Source organism: Oncorhynchus mykiss, chromosome 17, assembly GCF_013265735.2.
Source record: "Oncorhynchus mykiss isolate Arlee chromosome 17, USDA_OmykA_1.1, whole genome shotgun sequence".
NCBI lineage: Eukaryota > Metazoa > Chordata > Actinopteri > Salmoniformes > Salmonidae > Oncorhynchus > Oncorhynchus mykiss.
The window spans coordinates 57,666,304-57,688,575 of NC_048581.1; the positions used below are offsets into that span (position 1 = coordinate 57,666,304).

At 41.8% G+C, this 22,272-nt stretch overlaps 2 protein-coding genes across 2 annotated transcripts; one reads left to right on the forward strand and one right to left on the reverse strand.

The window, feature by feature from the left end:
- Positions 1 to 3,440: 3,440 nt before the first annotated feature.
- On the reverse strand, positions 3,441 to 13,316 carry LOC110494204 (tubulin alpha chain). The gene is made up of 4 exons (XM_021569039.2): positions 13,169 to 13,316; positions 5,078 to 5,300; positions 4,825 to 4,973; positions 3,441 to 4,715 (listed from the first exon to the last, which is right to left on the reverse strand). The coding sequence occupies exons 1-4, from the start codon at positions 13,169 to 13,171 to the stop codon at positions 3,735 to 3,737; spliced, it is 1,356 nt and encodes a 451-aa protein (XP_021424714.1). The 5' UTR covers positions 13,172 to 13,316; the 3' UTR covers positions 3,441 to 3,734.
- Positions 13,317 to 17,541: 4,225 nt separating this feature from the next.
- Positions 17,542 to 21,885, forward strand: LOC110494203 (tubulin alpha chain). Its single transcript, XM_021569038.2, has 4 exons — positions 17,542 to 18,584; positions 19,711 to 19,933; positions 20,218 to 20,366; positions 20,469 to 21,885. The coding sequence occupies exons 1-4, from the start codon at positions 18,582 to 18,584 to the stop codon at positions 21,447 to 21,449; spliced, it is 1,356 nt and encodes a 451-aa protein (XP_021424713.1). The 5' UTR covers positions 17,542 to 18,581; the 3' UTR covers positions 21,450 to 21,885.
- Positions 21,886 to 22,272: the final 387 nt, after the last annotated feature.

Sequence of the window (22,272 nt, forward strand, 5' to 3'; positions counted from 1 at the left end):
TTTCATTGTCAATAAATTAGCAGAAAAATTCTCAAACATGTTCTCACTTTGTCATTATGTGGTATTGTGTGTAGATGGGTGAGAATGTATTTTTATTTTATTTGAATTCGGGCTGTAACAACAAAATGTGGAATAAGTGAAGGAGTATGAATACTTTCTGAAGGCACTGTAGACCATACCATTCATGTCCTCATTACATGTAATGCAACAAGACCACTCATGGTCTGGAAAGTTCTCTAACTTTGATAGATTTAAACAAACAATATTGGAATCACCATGGTCACAAGTTCACAACCATAAACTGTAAACTCCATCTGCCTATATTTTGGTTCAAATATGTTACATTTAATTAGGATTTAGAGTCATAAAGCGACTGAGAAAAAAAGGTGGCTGCTGTGTATACCACTTGAATGAAGAAGAGAAAAAAACATTTTTGTCAACTCTGTCAGAGTGCTGAAATATCTGATCGAATGGTAATGTTTTTTGGGGGGATTTTCAACTCTGTCACTGATGGCTAACCTCCTTAATTAAGATGTTTTTTTTCTGCAATATTGTGAAGAAAACATTTTATTCCACTGTTCTGTAACATATGCATATATAATTGAAGTATTTGCTGTGCATCCTGTTTTCTTTAACGTTGTTTAATGTTCCACATCTAGAAAAACATGCCAAATGGTAACCAAATGAACGCTGGAGCAGTAGTGCCATAAAACCAAAACAAGAAGTTTAGAGATTTGTATTACATAATCTAATGTTAGAATGAAACAATCAAGGCCTTTGAACACTTGTGGACAGTAAATGAAATGCCTTTTATGGTGTCTGACGGAGGTTACGTAAATACAGTTAGTTGCATTTTATGTTCCTTTACATGGTGTGATAGCTGATACGTTGGTCTATCAAAATTCAGTACCAAAATAAAAAGTGTTAAACAAATCAAAATATGTTTTAGATTTTAATTTCGTCAAAGTAGCAACCCTTTGCCTTGATGACAGCGTTGCACTCTCTTGGCATTCTCTCAACCAGCTTCATGAGGAACGTTTTTCAAACGTCTTGAAGAAGTTCACATATGCTGAGCACTTGGAGCATTAGTGCTATAGAACAAAACAAAAATAAGTATAGAGATTTGTATTACATATTTGAATAATAAAATGTTAGAATTAAACAATCAAGGCCTTTAAACATTTGTGGACAGTAAATGAAGTTCACAAATGCTGAGGACTTGTTGGCTGCTTTTCCTTCACTCTGCGGTCCAACTCATCCCAAACCATCTCAATTGGGTTGAGGTTGAGTGATTGTGGAGGCCAGATCATCTGATGCAGCCCTCTCCTTCTTGGTCAAATAGCCCTTACACAGCCTGGAGGAGTGTTGGGTCATTGTCCTGTTAAAACTAATTATAGTACCACTAAGTGCAAACCAGATGGGATGGCATATCGTTGCAGAATGCTGTCGTAACCATGCTGGTTAGGTGTGCCTTGAATTCTAAATAAATTACTGACCGTGTCACCAGCAAAGCACCATCGCACGTCCTCCCCCATGCTTCACGGCGGGTACCATCCGTTCACCTACTCTGCGTCTCACAAAGACACAGCAGTTGGAACCAAAAATCTCAAATTTAGACTCAACAAAACCTAATTCCAGATTTCCACCGATCTAATGTCCATTGCTCATGTTTCTTTGCCAAAGCAAGTCTCTTCTTATTATTGGTGTCCTTTAGTAGTGGTTTCTTTGCAGAAATTTGACCATGAAGGCCTGATTCACGCAGTCTCCTCTGAAAAGTTGATGTTGAGAGGTGCCTGTTACTTGACCTCTGTGAAGCATTTATTTAGGCTGCAATTTAAGAGGCTGGTAACTCTAATGAACTTATCCTCTGCAGCAGAGGTAACTCTGGGTCTTCCTTTCCTGTGGCTGTCCTCATGAGAGCCAGTTTCATCATAGTGCTTGATGGTTTTTGCAACTGCACTTGAAGAAAGATGTCTTAAAGTAATGATGGACTGTCATTTCTCTTTGCTTATTTGAGCTGTTCTTGGCATAATATGGACTTGGTCTTTTACCAAATAGGGTAAATTCTTCTGTATACCATCCCTACCTTGTCACAACACAACTGATTGGCTCAAATGCATTAGAAAGAACTTCTACAAATGAACTTTTAACAAGACACACCTGTTAATTGAAATGCATTCCAGGTGACTACCCCATGAAGCTGGTTGAGAGAATGCCAAGCATGTGCAAAGCTGTCATTTTTTGTATTTAACTAGACAGGTCAGTTTAGAACAAATTCCTATTTACAATGATGGCCAACCCCGGCCAAACCCTGACCTAACCTGGACGACGCTGGACCAATTGTGCGCATAGCTATGGGACCCCCGATCACAGTTGATTGTGATACCGGGATCGAACCAGGTTCTGTATGGACACCTCTAGCACTGCGATGCAGTGCCTTAGACTGCTGTGCCGCTCGGGAGCCTCAGTCATCAAGGCGAAGGGTGGATACTTGGAAGAATCTCAAACATAACATATATTTAGATTTGTTTACACTTTATTTCATCGTTTTGATGTCTTCACTATTATTCAACAATATAGAAAATAGTAAAAATAAAGAAAAACCCTGGAATGAGTAGGTGTGTCCAAACTTTTGACTGGTACTGTATATATTTCAAATTTTGTTAATATTAAGACAAATATTTGTGGAAAAAAAGTTGAGATTGTCCCGTCATTCAAGAATCACTGAGCTTAAAACAGCAACATGTTCTCTCAGCCTCATGGCAAAATGTGTAAAATAGCAAGATATTAGCAATAAAACTGTATTTTTCTCTCTCCGCCCCATGAGTCCATTGCTTGGACCTTGCGGGGGGCCCCGAATTTGCGCTATGCCACTGGAGACCAGTTGTCAATGAAAAAATAAATGCACTGCTTTAAAATGTTCATTTCAATCTTGATTGTTTTGATTCCGGTGACATTTCTCAGAATGCTGCATAAAATATTTTGTAAAGCTGCCAGAAAATAACAATGTTGCTGCAGTTAGATATGCCTGAAGAATAACATCTATATTTGAATGCAGATGGTTGTGCTATATTATAGGCTATTAGCACTTCTGGAAAGCAAGTTGCACCACTTTTCAGTAAGTGTTATGTTAATTACATGTTCATTTCCTAATGTAATTACAGTGTTTTAGGTACACATTGTTACATAGTTATGTCTTCTTGCAATTTGAAAGATTTGTACACGGATATAAAACAATAATTTTAGGGTGAGGTTCAGCTAAATATATACATATAGATGTGTAATCAATGTGTAATTACACAAACAGCTAGTTGTAGAACTAACAATATGTACCTACTACCTACATTGTTATTACACTTCAACAATCAAATGATTCCTTCTTGAGAAACACTGTGGTAAGAAAGAAAGAAAGAAAGAAAGAAAGAAAGACAAGAAGCAAAACTCCTCCAGTAATTTATTGTATATAACAGACAAAAGAGGACAGACCGCTGCAGTGTAAAATAACATAAAACCGTAAAAAGTAAAACCATTGCAACACAATGACATTCCCTGAACACAACCACAGCAAATTTCATTAACAGCTTTCGGTGCCAATGGAATGCATGAATATCTATGATGTGTGACAGTGTTTTCTAGCCATTTCCAACGCTAATAAGGAAAGCTGAGCCATGTAAACTTCTGACCAGTGATAAGCATGCTAGTGATATGACTAGGGTGAATCAAGTCACTTCACTTTAATACTCCTCTCCCTCCTCCTCTCCCTCTCCCTCAATGGAGTCGACACCCACTTCCTCATAATCTTTCTCCAGGGCAGCCATGTCTTCCCTGGCCTCAGAGAACTCTCCCTCCTCCATACCCTCACCTACGTACCAATGCACGAAAGCACGCTTGGCATACATCAGGTCAAACTTGTGGTCAAGGCGGGCCCAGGCCTCTGCAATAGCAGTGGTGTTGCTAAGCATGCACACTGCCCTCTGGACCTTGGCCAGATCTCCACCAGGTACCACAGTTGGGGGCTGGTAGTTGATACCAACCTTGAAACCAGTTGGGCACCAGTCTACAAACTGGATGGAGCGTTTTGTTTTGATGGTGGCAATGGCAGCGTTAACGTCTTTGGGAACAACGTCGCCACGGTACAGCAGACAGCAGGCCATGTACTTGCCGTGACGTGGGTCACATTTTACCATCTGATTACATGGCTCAAAGCAAGCATTGGTGATCTCAGACACAGAGAGCTGCTCATGGTAAGCCCTCTCTGCTGAGATCACTGGGGCATAGGTGGCCAGAGGGAAGTGGATACGGGGATAGGGCACCAAGTTAGTCTGGAACTCTGTCAGATCAACATTGAGGGCACCATCAAATCGGAGGGAAGCAGTGATGGAGGACACAATCTGGCTGATTAACCTGTTAAGATTAGTGTAGGTGGGACGCTCGATATCGAGGTTCCTACGGCAGATGTCATAGATAGCCTCATTGTCGACCATGAAAGCACAGTCTGAATGTTCCAGGGTGGTGTGGGTGGTCAGGATGGCGTTGTAGGGCTCAACAACAGCTGTGGACACCTGGGGAGCTGGGTAGATTGAGAACTCAAGCTTGGACTTCTTGCCATAGTCAACAGACAGGCGTTCCATCAACAGGGAGGTGAAACCAGAACCGGTGCCACCTCCAAAGCTGTGGAAGACCAGGAAGCCCTGAAGGCCAGTGCACTGGTCAGCCTGGAGAGGAGGAGAGGTGTTTCAGATCATTATGGAGGGATAAAGGTGCAGGATTTTCAGAGATGTGGGCAGAGTGTATGTTAATACAACATCATATGTAAGTTCTCACCAGTTTGCGAGTCCTGTCCAAAACCAAGTCTATGATCTCTTTGCCGATGGTGTAATGCCCACGGGCGTAGTTGTTCGCTGCATCTTCCTTCCCAGTGATCAGCTGCTCAGGATGGAAGAGTTGGCGGTAAGTTCCAGTTCGCACCTCATCTGGAAAAAGAAAGACCTGTAAGCTGAGGGCTCAAGACTAAGGGGATACCATAGTGTCATCATCATTGTTTCATCATCATTGTTTCAAGACAGAGAGATCGTACCAATGACAGTGGGCTCCAGATCCACAAACACAGCCCTGGGGACATGCTTGCCAGCTCCAGTCTCACTGAAGAAGGTGTTGAAGGAGTCATCTCCTCCTCCGATGGTCTTGTCACTGGGCATCTGACCATCTGGCTGGATCCCGTGCTCCAGACAATAGAGCTCCCAGCAGGCATTGCCAATCTGGACACCAGCCTGACCCACATGGATGGAGATACACTCACGCTTGAGAAAGAGAAGAGAGCGCAATTTAATTGGATCACACTGTACATAATCAAGGTAAATGTCAACGATGTCACCAAAGCATTGGCATCTGCATTTATGAGAGGAGAGCCAATGGAAAGAGGGCACACATTATCCGGTCTCCATTATATCTAATCCAATGCAAATCAGATTCTTGCACTCTTTTCATCTGAAGGGCAAACTGTATAGTGCTACATATTTCCCCATGATTGAATGCACATCACTAAGGACTTAACATGGTCCACACACACCCGCACAGTCTTGAAGAGTGCATGGTAGAGCTTCTTCCCCCTCAGGAGGCTGAACATATTTGTCAAGTTCTACAGCTGCACCATCGAGAGCAACTTGACTGGCTGCATCCCCACTTGGTATGGCAAATGCACCGCCCTCGACCGCAAAGCGCTACAGAGGGTGGTGCGGACAGCCCAGTACATCATTGGGGCCGAGCTCCCTGCCATCCGGGATCTCTATGTCATGCAGTGTCAGATGAAGGCCCAAAAATGTGCGTAAACTCCAGCCACCCTAGACTGTTCATTCTGCTACTGTCCAGCAAACACTACCCGGGCATCGCGGCGGCAGGTAGCCTAGAGTGGTTAGAGCATTGGGCCAGTAACCAAAATATTGCTAGATCAAATCCATGAGCTGACAAGGTAAATATCTGTTGTTCTGCCCCTGAATAAGGCAGTTAACCCACTGTTCCTAGGACATCATTGTAAATAAGAATTGGTTCTTAACTGGCTTGCCTAGTTAAATAAAGGTTAAAAATTCACAAATTAAAAATCGGCTCATGGACCAACAGGCTCCGAGACAGCTTCTACTGCCCAAGCCATAAGACTGCTAAATAGCCAGACTGCTAAATAGTACATTTATGGTTGCCCAAACTATCTGCACTGACCCTACACATACTCACTAGACTATATACACTACATATGCATACATACACACACATGCATACTGACACACACTTTTACACTCATCATTTGCTGCTGCTACTCTGTCCTTTATTTTACTCGCATTATTATCTATCCTGATGATTTGTCACTTTACCCTGCCTTCGTGTAGGGTAGATGCTTGCTAAAAAACTTTAATGGTATAGAATCAGCTTGATCCCCTCTGCCGAAGACGCTTGGACCTTCTTTTTTGATATTTTCAGTGGTATTGTTAACAAACACACCCCCATAAAGAAAATGAGAATTAAAAACAGGTTCAGCCCCTGGTTCGACTGTGATCTTGCAGAGTTACTCCACCTTAAGAATTGCAATTGGTGAAAGGCTCGGCACACGCATACTCAGGCTGACTGGCTATCATTCAGGCAAATGAGAAATAAGTGCACTCAGGCTATCTGGAAGGCCAAAGTTAGTTACTTTAAGGAGCAGTTCTCTCTCTATGGGTCTAACCCCAAGAAATTCTGGAAAACAGTTAAAGACCTGGAGAATAAACCTCCTCCTCACAGCTGCCCATGTCCTTTAATGTTGATGATGTGGTTGTTACTGACAAGAAGCACATGGCTGAGCTCTTTAAAATCCAGTTCATTAAGTCAGGATTCCTATTGACTCAGCCATGCCTCGTTGCCCGTCCAACATTTCCTCATCTCCCACCCCTTCTAATGTGACTATCCTCGATGCTTCTCCCTCTTTTCCCCCTGTCCTGCTACAAAGTTTCTCCCTGCAGGCAGTCACTGAGTCCGAGGTGCTAAAGGAGCTCCTTAAACTTGACCCACAAAAAAACATCTGGGTCAGATGGATGCTGCCCCTATCATCGCCAAGCCTATCTCCAACCTTTTTAACCTGTCTCTTCTTTCTGGGGAGGTTACCATTGCTTGGAAGGCAGCCACGGTTCCTCCTTTATTTCAAGGGGAGATCTAGCTGATCCTAAGTTTTATAGGCCTATTACTATTTTCCCCTGTTTATCAAAAGTGTTGTAAAAACTTGTCAATAATCAACTGACTGGCTTTCTTGATGTCTATAGTATTCTCTCAGGTATGCAATCTGGTTTACAGTCAGATAAAAGATGTGTCACTGCAACCTTAAAGGTCCTCAATGATGTCACCATTGCCCTTGATTCTAAGCAATATTGTGCTGCTATTTTCATTGACTTGTCCAAAGCTTTTGATACGGTAGACCATTCCATTCTTGTGGGCCGGGTAAGGAGTATTAGTGTCTCTGAGGGGTCTTTGGTCTGGTTTGCTAACTACTTCTCTCAAAGATTGCAGTGTATAAAGTCAAAAAATCTGCTGTCTCAGCCACTGCCTGTCACCAAGGGAGTACACCAAGGCTCGTTCCTAGGCCCCACGCTCTTCTCAATTTACATCAACAACATAGCTCAGGCAGTAGGAAGCTCTCTCATCCATGTATATGTAGATGATACAGTCTTATGCTCAGCTGGCCCCTCCCTAGATTTACAACAAAGCTTTCTTAGTGTCCAATAAGCTTTCTCTACCCTAAACCTTGTTCTGAACACCTCCAAAACAAAGGTCATGTGGTTTGGTAGGAAGAATGCCCCTCTTCCCACAGGTGTTATTACTACCTCTGAGGGTTTAGAGCTTGAGGTGGTCACCTCATACAAGTACTTGGAAGTATGGCTAGATAGTGCACTGCCCTTCTATCAGCACATATCAAAGCTGCAGGCTGAAGTTAAATCTAGACTTGGTTTCCTCTATCATAATCGCTCCTCTTTCCCCCCAGCTGCCAAACTAACCCTGATTCAGATTACCATCCTACCCATGCTAGATTACGGAGACATCATTTATAGATCAGCAGTTAAGAGTGCTCTCGAGCGGCTAGATGTTCTTTACCATTCGGCCATCAGATTTGCCACCAATGCTCCTTATAGGATACATCACTGCACTCTATACTCCTCTGTAAACTGGTCATCTCTGTATACTTATTTATTAAACCCTCTTAGGCCTCACTCCCCCCTATCTGAGATATCTACTGCAGCCCTCATCCTCCACATACAACACCCGTTCTGCCAGTCACATTCTGTTAAAGGTCCCCAAAGCACACACATCCCTGGTCGCTCATTTTTCAGTTCGCTGCAGCTAGCGACTGGAACGAGCCGCAACAAATACTCAAACTGGACAGTTTTATCTCAATCTCTTCATTCAAAGACTCAATCATGGACAATCTTACTGACAGTTGGGGCTGCTTTGTGTGATGCATTGTTGTCTCTACCTTCTTGCCCTTTGTGCTGTTGTCTGTGCCCAATAATGATTGTACCATGTTTTGTGCTGCTACCACGTTGTGTTGCTACCATGTTGTTGTTATGTTGTGTTACTACCATGCTGTGTTGTCATGTGTTACTGCCTTGCTATGATTTTGTCTTAGGTCTCTCTTTATGTAGTGTTGTGTTGTCTCTCTTGATGTGATGTGTGTTTTGTCCTATATTTATATTGTAAGGGTTCTCTTGTTGAGAAGTAGAGGCGGACCAAAAAGCAGCGTGATTATGTTGATTCATGTTTAATGACAAAAAGGATAAATACGAACACTACAAAAACAAGAAACGTGAAAACCCAAAACAGTCCTATCTGGTGCAAACACAGAGACAGGAACAATCACCCACAAACACACAGTGAAACCCAGGCTACCTAAGTATGATTCTCAATCAGAGACAACTAATGACACCTGCCTCTGATTGAGAACCATACTAGGCCGAAACATAGAAATACCCCAAAACATAGAAAAACAAACATAGACTGCCCACCCAACTCACGCCCTGACCATACTAAATAAATACAAAACAAAGGAAATAAAGGTCAGAACAGAATATATTGTATTTATTTGTATCTTTAATCCCAGTCCCTCGTCCCTGCAGGAAGCCTTTTGTCTTTTGGTAGGCCGTCATTGTAAAAAATAATTTGTTCTTAACTGACTTGCCTAGTTAAATAAGGTTAAATAAATAAAAATAAAAAAAATGTACACACAGTATCTACCTCCAATATCTCGTACCTCTGCACATTGATCAGGTACTGGTACTCCCTGTATATAGTAGCTCCATTCTTTTGCATTTCATTTTATTACTCTTCTGTTACTATTATTATTGTTAAACTCTGCATCATTGGGAAGGGGTCGTAAGCAATTCTTTCATGGTAATGGCTACACCAGTTGTATTCAGCGCATGTGAAAAATAACATTTTATTTGATTTGCAGAGGGCTGGGATGAAATACAGTTAGGCTGCATTTTCCTCCACACTGCAGCACTGCAGCTATTCCACACAATCATCCCCTCTGTTCTGAGAGCACAAATTAATTTGGAAAAAGTGGGAATTATGCCATGAAGAGGGACCGCCATGAACTGCAGTCTGCAGGAGGTGAGAGAGAGAGATAGAGAGAGAGCGTGAGAGCAAGAGGACCAAAAGCTGCAGCATGACCAGGACGAATGACGCAACCATCCCCCCACCTCCGCCCTCTCTCTCCTCCCCTTCCCCCCTCCCTTCTTCGCCACAGCTTCACCCTGCTGTTACCAAGGAATTTGCTTGCATATTTCCGTTGCTAAGCAACTTGGCCCTAGCAGGAAACTGTTTGAGGTTTTGCACAGGAGGGGGTGGTTTGTGCACTTTCCATTAAAAAATAACGATTTAGATTTGTCTATGAGGTACACTTGCCCAGTGATGCTCAAGAGCTATAGCGCCATATTTTCAACAACCCTCAGGGCACCAACCCTCTTTAGGGCAAATCATTGACATCTCATGTTGCAAAATGGAAGACTATACAGATTCTACCGTGCATAGACTTAACAGTAATGCCATCATAGGATTAGTAGCCTTTATGTGCAGCGATAACACTTAAACCGGTGACTGTTATATCAAATGTGCTTGTCTCTGGTTGGAAAGCAGGTGCCAGGAAGGCTAAACTAAACATGAACATGGAAAGACAAGGGTGCAGCTGGCTACAATGGTTTAAACACAGATCCATCTGCATAAGACCACTTCAGACAAAGATCTTTTCCTTCCCCCTGTCAGGTCTCATCCTGGAGACCATATGCACCAGCAGAGATTAAGGATGACGCAGCTCCCCGCCAGCTTTCAGTGTTAATCAATGAACGCGGTTCACCTGAGTCTGTTTTTTTCCTATGAATATTATAGTGTATATACTTTCCTCCAAAAAGAAAGAGTTAGATCATCTGAAATGGCCATTGGAACTTCAATATGGATGAAACTGTTCCACAATAAATGTACATTACTGTATTACAGGCTGGTCATCTACAGTGCATTCAGAAAGTATTCAGTCCCCTTCCTTTTTTCCACATTTTGTTACGTTTCAACCTTATTCTAAAATTGATTAAATCATCATCAATCTACACACAATACCCCATAATGACAAAGTGAAACCAGGTTTAGAGACATGTTTGCAAATGTATTACAAATAAAAACAGTAATACCTTATTTGCATAAGTACATAAGACCCTATGCTATGACACTCGAAATTGAGCTCAAGTGCATCCTGTTTCCATTGATCATCAACTTTATTGGAGTCCACCTGTGATTGATTGGACATGATTTATATATATAAGGTAGAAAATCAGAGAAAAAAACAGGACATGAGGTCAAAGGAATTGTTCATAGAGCTCAGAGACAGGATTATGACGAGGCACCAATCTGGAGAAGGGTACCAAAACATTTATTCAGTATTGAAGGTCCCCAAGAACACAGTAGCCTCCATCATTCTTAAATGAAAGAATTTTGGAACCATCAAGACTCTTCCTAGATCTTGGAGTTTGCCAAAAGGCACCTAAAGGACTCTCAGACCATGAGAAACAAGATTCGCTGGTCTGATGAAACCAAGATTGAACTCTTTGGCCTGAATGCCAAGCGTCATGTCTGGAGGAAACTTGGCACCATCCCTACAAGCATGGTGGTGACAGCATCATACTGTGGGGATGTTTTTCAGCGGCAGGGACAGTGAGACTAGTCAGGATCAAGAGAAAGATGAACGGCGCAAAGTACAGAGAGATCCTTCATGAAAACCTGCTCCAGAGCGCTCAGGACCTCAAACTGGGGCGAAGCATAAAGCAAAGACAATGCTTTGTAGCTTTAGGACAAGTCTCTGAATGCCCATGAGTGGCCCAGCCAGAGCCCGAACTTGAACCCGATCAAACATCTCTGGATAGACCTGAAAATAGCTGTGCAGCGACGCTCCTCATCCAACCTGACAGAGCTTGAGTGGATCTGCAGAGAAGAATGGGAGAAACTCCCCAAATACCGTGTGCCAAGCTTGTAGCATCATACCCAAGGAGACTCGAGGCTGTAATCACTGCCAAAGGTGTATCAACAAAGTACTGATTAAAGGGTCTGAATACTTAAGTAAATGTGATATTTACAGGTTTCATTTTTTTTTATTTTCAAACATTTCAAACAAAAAATAATTTAATCAATTATAGAATAAGGCACAAATGTGGAAAAAGTCAAGAGGTCTGAATACTTTCCGAATGCACTGTATGTTTGTACCTGTAGACTTTCCATGTCCATGAAGAAAAACATTGCTAAATACAGTAATTGAGTACATTGAGACATCAAGTGGTTTGTGATGATGTGATGATGTCATGTGATGATGTGGCTCAGTTGGTAGAGCATGGCACTTGTAATGCTAGGGTTGTCGATTCAATTCACATGGGGGACCAGTATGAAAATGTATGCACTCACTACTGAGTTGCTCTGGGTATGAGCGTCTAATAAAAAGGAATGAATAGACCATTTCAGTTTTCAAATAGAAGTAAGTTGGACTTGCAAAGTATTTCAAAAAACTGGAAAACATATATCAAGCAAGTATTTTTATATTACACAAGTATTATCAGATGAACTGTTTTGTACAGATAATTATCAGACTCAAGTTACCAATGCTGGTAAACACTCAAATACATTTAGTTTAAAACATTTCACAAAAGTAGTGCACTGGACCTTTACTAGTCCTGTATTAGCTGACCAATATACCCCCCACCCCCAAACAAACTAATTCCCGCGCTATGCATAATACATTTGATGGAGATGCCAACAGAAGGCACCAAAGATAAGAGTCGCTTATATAACGCATATTATAGACTCATTAATAGGCTACATTATTCTTACTAGCTATTAAACAGGCAACACGGGTGAAAATGCTAACTATTAGAATAAATCTCTTCTGAGCGTAAGACTTTTCAAGGTGGGCGCGTCACACGACCATTACAACGCCGAATTCCATCAAGGCAGAAGAGGTTGCGATTCGAAGAGATCTGAAATGTTCTAATTTCTATCTCAGGTTCGTTTAACGCAAATTGAGATATTCGGAAGTCAAACTTGAACTTGCCACTATTTTATGATAGCAAATTATATTCAAATGACAATTAAGTATAAGATAATTGGGGTTCATTGGAACCAAAGTTTCTTTCTCGTCCTCCATCCGTAGCCTGCCGTCAATGGTTACGGGCATCAATTCACCTCAATCACATGAGCTTTCATTTTCCAGCAAAGCGACAATGTAATGTTTTTTTATTTTATTGAGTCGACATGAGGATACACCTTTACTATATAAGATACACCTTCACTATATAACTTCGTAATAAGCCTAAAATTTAAAATAGGGTTCCATAGGGAATAGGGTATTTCCTCGACAGTTTGAAGCATAGCCTATCTATCATATTCGTCTAGTCAAATAAATCAGTGACCACTGATTTAAGCGATAAAATGCAATTCCAGCCACAATATGAATGAAGCCATATACATATTATGCAACAACACGCTAGGCTATGCAAAGTTACATTGATGGAATGGATGAGTAAGCTATAGCACCACCATCAGTAGAATGAGAGATGCACAGACCACATAAAGAAATCAATAGACTACTTTCAACATTTCTGTGATAAACTGTACTCACCATTTTACTGACGGAGAGGAATTTTAGAGGAATATATTAAAAGAAAGTGTCTACAATTTTATCTTCGGATGAGAGAGAAGTTACTTTATGCGACAGCTAAGAGTCGATGTAGTAACTGAACTCAAACGTCGTGGCGCGCTAATATTTGTAGTATCGCTAGGAGGGCTGATCCAGCATACATTCATAAATTAATAAATTAGGAAGAGGAGAGGATCAAGACTGCAGGCCTAGGCGTGAGGCCTATGGTGGGAGAGATGCAGCACGTAACACTGTACATTTTCCCCTAACTTGTGAAAACAGTTGCATTGGTCCTGTTTGTTGTTTAAACAAGAGTTCAAATCAAATTGGATTTAAGCTTCCCTGCATTATGGATTTTAAATGGATTTAAGTTTCCCTGCATTAAAGTCCTGGGCCCTAGGAGTGCCACCTCTGGATGAGCATTTTCTTGTTTGCTTATGGCCTTATACAGCTTGTTGAGTGCAGTCTTAATGCCAGCATCGATTTGTGGTGGTAAATAGACAGCTATGAAAAATATAGATGAAAACTCTCTTGGTAAATAGTGTGGTCTACAGCTTATCATGTACTCTAACTCAGGCGAGCAAAACATAGAGACTTCCTTAATAATAGATTTCGTGCACCAGCTGTTATTGACAAATAGACACAGACCGCCACTCCTTGTCTTACAGGAGGCAGCTGTTCAATCCTACTGATGCATGGAAAACCCAGCCAGCTGTATGTTATCCATGTCGTCATTCAGCAACGACTCGGTGAAACATAAGATATTACAGTTTTTAATGTCTCGTTGGTAGGATAGTCTCGATCGGAGCTCATCCATTTTATTATCCAATGATTTCACGTTGGCTAATAGGACTGATAGAGGCGGATTACGCACTCGCTGTTGAGTGCCATTTGGAGTACGGTCAGCATAAAAATGTAAGCCTATTGTGATATGACAGAGTTATTTGTTAGTTTGTTAGAGTCAGTAAAATTTGAACCACCGTATCTGCAAATGTAGAACCCCATTGTAGTCAATACCAGGCAAAAAATATTAAAATATATAGGCTATATACAGAGGTCCTGTTCACAAAGACCTAATCTGGCATCAACCCCTTTCAGCACCATGAAGGCAGGTTAGCGTTTTTCATCATGAATCTTGTTCTGAAGGCAGCTCTGAAGAATGGTCACTAGCTGGCACAGCCACATAGTCATAAAATCTGATTTTGAACCACAGGAGCTTGGTGGTGCCTTAATTGGGGAGGACGGGCTCGTGGTCATGGCTGGAGCGGAGTGGATGGAATGGTTCCATGTATTTGATGCCATTCCATTGACTCTGTTACAGACATTATTATGAGCCGTCCTCCCCTCAGCAGCTTCCACTGTTTTAAACCTATCCCTAACCTTAACCATACTTCTAACCCTAATGCCCAACTCTAATCTTAAATTAAGAACAAAAAGCAAATTTTTGTTTTCCTACATTTTTACAGTATAGCCAATTTTGACTGCAGCTAGCCCATCTAGCGGATATCACTCAGTTCTGCCTCCAGGACAAGACTCATCCCAATAAATGTCAACCTACCACGCAATTTTAAAAATGTATTTCACCTTCATTTAACCAGGTAGGCTAGTTGAGAACAAGTTCTCATTTACAACTGCGACCTGGCCAAGATAAAGCAAAGCAGTGCGACACAAACAACAACACAGATTTACACATGGAATTAACAAGCGTACAGTCAATAACACAATAGAAAAAAAAGAAAGTCTATATACAGTGTGTGCAAATGGCGTGAGGAGGTAAGGCAATAAATAGGCCATAGTAGAGGCCTAAATTACAATTTAGCAAATTAACACTGGAGTGACAGATGAGCAGATGATGATGTGCAAGTAGAAATACTGGTGTGCAAAAGAGCAGAAAAGTAAATAAAAACAATACGGGGATGAGGTAGGTAGATTGGGTGGGCTATTTACAGATGGGCTATGTACAGCTGCAGCGATCGGTTAGCTGCTCAGATAGCTGATGTATAAAATTAGTGAGGGAAATATAAGTCTCCAGCTTCAGCAATTTTTGCAATTCGTTCCAGTCATTGGCAGCAGAGAACTGTAAGGAAAGACGGCCAAAGGAGGTGTTGGCTTTGGGGATGACCAGTGAGATATACCTGCTGGAGTGCGTGCTACGGGTGGGTGGGTGTTGTTATCGTGACCAGTGAGCTGAGATAAGGCGGAGCTTTACCTAGCATAGACTTATAGATGACCTGGAGCCAGTAGGTCTGGCGACGAATATGTAGCGAGGGCCAGCTGACTAGAGCATACAGCTCGCAGTGGTTGGTGGAATAAGGGGCTTTGGTGACAAAACGGATGGCACTGTGATAAACTGCATGCAGTTTGCTGAGTAGAGCATTGGAAGCTATTTTGTAAATGACATCGCCGAAGTCGAGGATTGGTAGGATAGTCAGTTTTACGAGGGTATGTTTGGCAGCGTGAGTGAAGGAGGCTTTGTTGCGAAATAGGAAGCTGATTCTAGATTTCATTTTGGATTTGAGATTTTTAATGTGAGTCTGGAAGGAGAGTTTACAGTCTATTAAAAACACCTAGATATTTGAAGTTGTCCACAAATTCTACGTCAGAACCGTCCAGAGTAGTGATGCTAGTCGGGCGGGCGGGTGCGGGCAGCGAAAGGTTGAAAAGCATGCATTTGGTTTTTACTAGCATTTAAGAGCAGTTGGAGGCCACGGAAGGAGTGGTGTATGGCACTGAAGCTTATTTGGAGGTTAGTTAACACAGTGTCCAAAGAGGGGCGAGATGTGTACAGAATGGTGTCGTCGGCGTAGAGGTGGATCGGGGAATCACCCGCAGCAAGAGCGATATCGTTGATATATACAGAGAAAAGAGTCGGCCTGAGAATTGAACCCTGTGGTACCCCCACGGAGACTGCCAGAGGTCCGGACAACAGGCACTCCGATTTGACACACTGAACTCTGTCTGAGAAATAGTTGGTGAACCAGGCGAGGCAGTTATATGAGAAACCAAGAGTCTGCCGATAAGAATACGGTGATTGACAGAGACGAAAACCTTGGCCAGGTCGATGAAGACGGCTGCACAGTACTGTTTTTTATTGATGGTGGCAATCAAACATCAGATATGTATTGTAGGCCTATTTAAGCAACTGATTACGGGACCTAATCCCATGTACTTGAGATGTTCAAATATCTTCCATTAGAGACGTGCACGGCTCATTTTGTAGAGTATTAAATTATCTTGCTGCAGAGATAAGTACATGAGTAAACACATTCAAGAGAAACCCAGCTCCTGGATCCCTGCTGATCTATTAGAGAGAATCACATTCAACATTCAGGTTCTACTAGCACATGTTACCAATAGCCCAATTGTCTGCCACACACCCTGCAGAGCCCCACACACAAATCCATGTATAACAATCACTAACACACATTCATCATCATCATCACTTGTTTTTTTTTTATATAGCCATGTGGTTTGACTTCTGTTCTATTTAGGCCTAAATGCATTTTCTCTTTGTTTAGCATTCAGACACATAATGGGGATATTGATTCAATTTAAACTTTTCCTGTCATTTTCTTCCATAGATTATCATCAAAGGCTTGTAGCGGCTATAGATTAATGGCATAGGTCTACATGTGTTTCAGGAGTAAAATAAAATACTTGTCATTTGTTTCTTCATAACAGCATTCTTCCTGACCATAAATAAGATGCACCTGCTAACATACACTAAGAACACAGTTAGACTATTTACTCATTCATGCTCAACATCTTGATGTGTTTTACAGGATTCCATCCATGTTTCGGCCAATCCTAAAGTGAAGGAAAGTATATGTGGTCCATCTGTCTGGGATTGTTGAGTTGGGATGCAAGTCAGGCAGACAGGCAGGGAGGGGCAGTCAGGAGAATCTGATGCAGCTGTCTCTTTCAAACACAGCCCATCTCTTACTTTATCCCCTCGCCCTCAGTCCGATATTAGTGAAATGATGACTGTGTGTGTGTGTGTGTGTGTGTGTGTGTGTGTGTGTGTGTGTGTGTGTGTGTGTGTGTGTGTGTGTGTGTGTGTGTGTGTGTGTTGAGGGTTATTCACAGGGAGAGGAAGAGAGGTGACAGACAGCTGGGCCAGGGAGAGGAGAGGGCAGACAGCTGAGGGGCCATGTGTTTGATGGTAACTAACCACAGTGACACATCAGTCACATGATTCACTGCAGAGGAGTGACGTCACTGCAGCAAAATCTTGAACAAAGAGGGGCGGAGGTCTGGCCAGGCAGACTAGGGAAGCGGGGGTTAGAAGAAGGAGGTTGGTGCAGCAAAAGTCATACTCTAATTGAATACATTAATTAACTCCTTGTTTGAGTCTGGCCTCTGAAAATTTCTGTCAAGCATCTTCAACTTCTCATCTTTTTATTTATTTTTATTTTTATGGAATCCTATTTTGGTAACCTTTTTTCCATTTTATGTTAAATTGGCATGAAAGTCTTTTCATGCACTTGAATGAACATGCTGTCTTTTGTGAGATTTTATACTGGTTTGCATCCTCTCCATCTCAGTACATTTCATTTGTATTTGAATGGCATCAAATGACAGAGGCGATATGTCTAATGTGGTGCTAGATATTCTGCTCCACATTGTATAACAGGGCTGTATTGTTGGCACAGAATTTAGTTCAGCACCCTAAGCTTAAAGAGATTTGGGACTAAATGATTAATTGAATTACAAAATAGAGTGCATGTGGCGCAATGTGTGCCTGTGTGTGTCTTTGTTTTGAACAGGTTAGATTTGACCATTCAGCACCTTACTCAAGCCTGTCTTCATTTCTTTATTTTTTACATGGGATATGCAATATAGATATAGAATATATAGAATAGAATATAGACCTATGTGCAATGTCATCCAGCAAAAGGCACTCTATAAACGGTGTGTCCATTACTGCTATTTAGACCTTTGTAATGGCTTAAGAGACTACAAAACATATTTTACATAACATTTTATAACCCTCATAATGTTTTTCATGAAAGCAAAAATAATAATATTCACATAAACAAATAATTTTCAGTCACCACAGACTGGTCAACGCCAATTGTCACTTAATCACTCTCATTGAGCTAAATTCCATCTACAATGTTTATTAGGCCTACATATTTCATTTCGACTTCAAAATTATAATAATATAGTAATAAAACTAAAAACAACGTAATTATCTGCAAACATGCTTTGTCTTTTGTCATCGAATCTGGGCTGTGGCTGTGTGTCGCTGTCTGGTTCATTGAGTGAGAAAGCACCGCCTCCGCCTCCTCCCGCAGTGGCCAGCGCACTCTGAAGCTGTCTAGAGAAGTGTGCACTGTTCGTCTTTCCGGCGCCTCTATCCCAGCATCATACCTTTCCTCATAAAGCAATCAAAATGGTGAGCCGTTCATTTCATTAAAAAAAATAAACATTTGTATTGTATCATTATTTTTTTAATATATATTTTTTTACAATTGGGTATACAATTTCTGAGATGTTCCATTTTGAGACAGTGATTAGGGTACATTTGCAATTACATTTTGATTATGGGTGGGTGGCTAGAAAGGATGCACGGGTCTTGTAGGTCGAGAATGTTCTATTATTCTTAAACGCGCGTTTAGTAGTAGCCTACAGAGTTGGTGTTGATGTTCAGTTTAGTTGAAAAATGGTTTGTAGTGTTCAAACCCAGGTTTTTTATAGGAACATCCTAAATGGCATCTATTTTAAAACAAGTGTAGGCTAATTTAGAAACAGACACGCAAAATGTAATAGACTGCTCTGCCACACAAAGCAAGCCACTCCCTAAGGAAATTTGGGAATGGTGTGAATTCAGTCATACAAAAGCCCAAGCCCGACGCATGTGTTGGCCAAATACAAACAGTTTGATTAAGCCTATGTGCAATATAATTATAATAGACTGTGATGTGTAATTTATCAGATAAATATTATGTTATTGAAAAATGAAATACATGTAAGGTAAATGTTTTATAGTGTATCATTTACTGAAATTCAGAATGTCCACATGAATTATTCATATTGCACTCAGTGAGGTAGGCTAGCATCTGCCACAACATTTAGCACATTGTACATTTATTTTTAGTCTATCAGCATGTTTTTGTCTGTGCAGAATGGGACCAAATCTGACTTGGTATTTCAAAAATGTATTTTTTAATGATATCAGCAGTTATGACCCTTGTAACAGGTGCTAGGCTAGCATATTGAAAGTGACTCATTCAGACATCAAGGGCAGGTTTCCCTGACTCAGATAAACCTAGTGCTGGATTACAAAGCATGGTCAATGGAGAATCTCCATTGAAATACCTTTTTAGTCCATGACTAAGATGAATCTATGTCCGGGAAACCGGCGCAAAAGCACACATCCAGACTCCAAAGGTCTCATTATGACTTTTTTTTAAATGGTCTGGTTGTAATTTACTTCTTGGAATGTGATTATGAGAAGTTAGGACACTTGCCCCAATTACATTTTTTAAATTAATGATATACTTTTGCATTTTTTGAACCAGCGTGAATGTATCTCAGTACACGTGGGTCAGGCTGGAGTCCAGATGGGCAATGCATGCTGGGAACTCTACTGTCTGGAGCACGGGATCCAGCCTGATGGTCAGATGCCCAGTGACAAGACCATTGGAGGAGGAGACGACTCCTTCAACACCTTCTTCAGTGAGACTGGAGCTGGCAAGCACGTCCCCAGGGCTGTGTTTGTGGATCTGGAGCCCACTGTCATTGGTACGATCACTTTGTCTTGAAACAATAATGATGACACTGTGCAACACACTAAAAACAAATGAGTGCCAAATACATAATAGCATAACACAACAGATTAGATAAACTGGAACAACACTCTCACTCACGGCTGCACAAAAATAATTTATTTTATAATCAGCCGCCACCCCTACATTTGAATTATCACATAGAACCATCACCCTTCCCAAAGAACCCTTAAGGAACCTTCATTTTTTTATGTGTATCATTCTTGACTTCTTCAGATAAAAGCTCTTTCTTTGTTCCAGATGAGGTGCGCACAGGAACTTACCGCCAACTCTTCCATCCTGAGCAGCTGATCACTGGGAAGGAGGATGCAGCCAACAACTACGCCCGTGGTCATTACACCATCGGCAAAGAGATCATAGACATGGTTCTGGACAGGACTCGCAAGCTGGTGAGAATCTCCAACAACCTCTAGTGATGCCTTATTGTACATCCTTTATATTTCTTGTCGTTGTCCAACCATAATGATCTGAACATCTCTCCTTCTCTCCAGGCTGACCAGTGCACTGGCCTCCAGGGCTTCCTGGTCTTCCACAGCTTTGGAGGTGGCACCGGTTCCGGTTTCACCTCCCTGTTAATGGAACGCCTGTCTGTTGACTATGGCAAGAAGTCCAAGCTTGAGTTCTCCATATACCCAGCTCCCCAGGTATCCACAGCTGTTGTTGAGCCCTACAACGCCATCCTGACCACCCACACCACCCTGGAACATTCAGACTGTGCTTTCATGGTAGACAATGAGGCAATCTATGACATCTGCCGTAGGAACCTTGATATTGAGCGTCCGTCCTACACTAATCTTAACAGGTTGATTGGCCAGATTGTGTCCTCCATCACTGCTTCCCTCCGATTCGATGGTGCCCTCAATGTGGATCTGACAGAGTTCCAGACTAACTTGGTGCCCTATCCCCGTATCCACTTCCCCCTGGCCACCTATGCCCCAGTGATCTCAGCAGAGAGGGCTTACCATGAGCAACTCTCTGTGTCTGAGATCACCAATGCTTGCTTTGAGCCATGTAATCAGATGGTAAAATGTGACCCACGTCACGGCAAGTACATGGCCTGCTGTCTGCTGTACCGTGGCGACGTTGTTCCCAAAGATGTTAACGCTGCCATTGCCACCATCAAAACAAAACGCTCCATCCAGTTTGTAGACTGGTGCCCAACTGGTTTCAAGGTTGGTATCAACTACCAGCCCCCAACTGTGGTACCTGGTGGAGATCTGGCCAAGGTCCAGAGGGCAGTGTGCATGCTTAGCAACACCACTGCTATTGCAGAGGCCTGGGCCCGCCTTGACCACAAGTTTGACCTGATGTATGCCAAGCGTGCTTTCGTGCATTGGTACGTAGGTGAGGGTATGGAGGAGGGAGAGTTCTCTGAGGCCAGGGAAGACATGGCTGCCCTGGAGAAAGATTATGAGGAAGTGGGTGTCGACTCCATTGAGGGAGAGGGAGAGGAGGAGGGAGAGGAGTATTAAATACCCTGCCAAATTCACACATTCCTATGTGACCCAGAGCTGAGAATGACTGAATTGTTTCCACTACACTCTTAGAAAAAGGGTTCCAAAAGGGTTCTTCGACCGTCCCCATAGGATAACCCTTTTTGCTTCCAGGTGAATCATTTTTGGTTCCAGGTAAAACCCTTTTGAGTTCCAAAAGGGTTCAACCGTGAACCAAAAAGGGTTCTTCAAAGGGTTCTCTAACAGGGACAGCCAAAGAACCCTTTTAGGTTCTAGATAGAACCTTTTTTTCTAAGAGTGTATGATTCTGTCTTGATCAACCAATATAATGAAGTAGCAGGATGGTAAGGTGTAGTCTACAAGTCTTAAAATATGCTCACTCACAAAGGCTGATGTCCTTGCTTAATCTGTGCTTTTGTAGCGAGATCCTAATAAAATTATCATCAATAAAGAAGTTTGTTCTCTGTCTCTGTTATGACATCATGTAACAATGTTATAAGTCACATACAGATCAGTGACCACAGAGTAAATTGATATCAGTAGGTTTATATACCCAAGTAAAATACTTATTTTGCAAACATTACTTTTATCTAGACTAAGCATGTCTGTCTCTGTCTAAGCTCAGTTTTCATACTGATAAAACATTTGTAATGTTATATTCTTCAGCAGGCAATTTTACATATTGTTATCCTCAGCAGTTTGCTAATGTAGTTGGGCTGGTAGATAGAGATTGATAGATAGACCACTAATATTTGTACAGTGCCTTCAGAAAGTATTCAAACTGCTTTACTTTTTCCACATTTTGTTACGTTACAGCCTTGTTCTAAAATGGATGAAATAA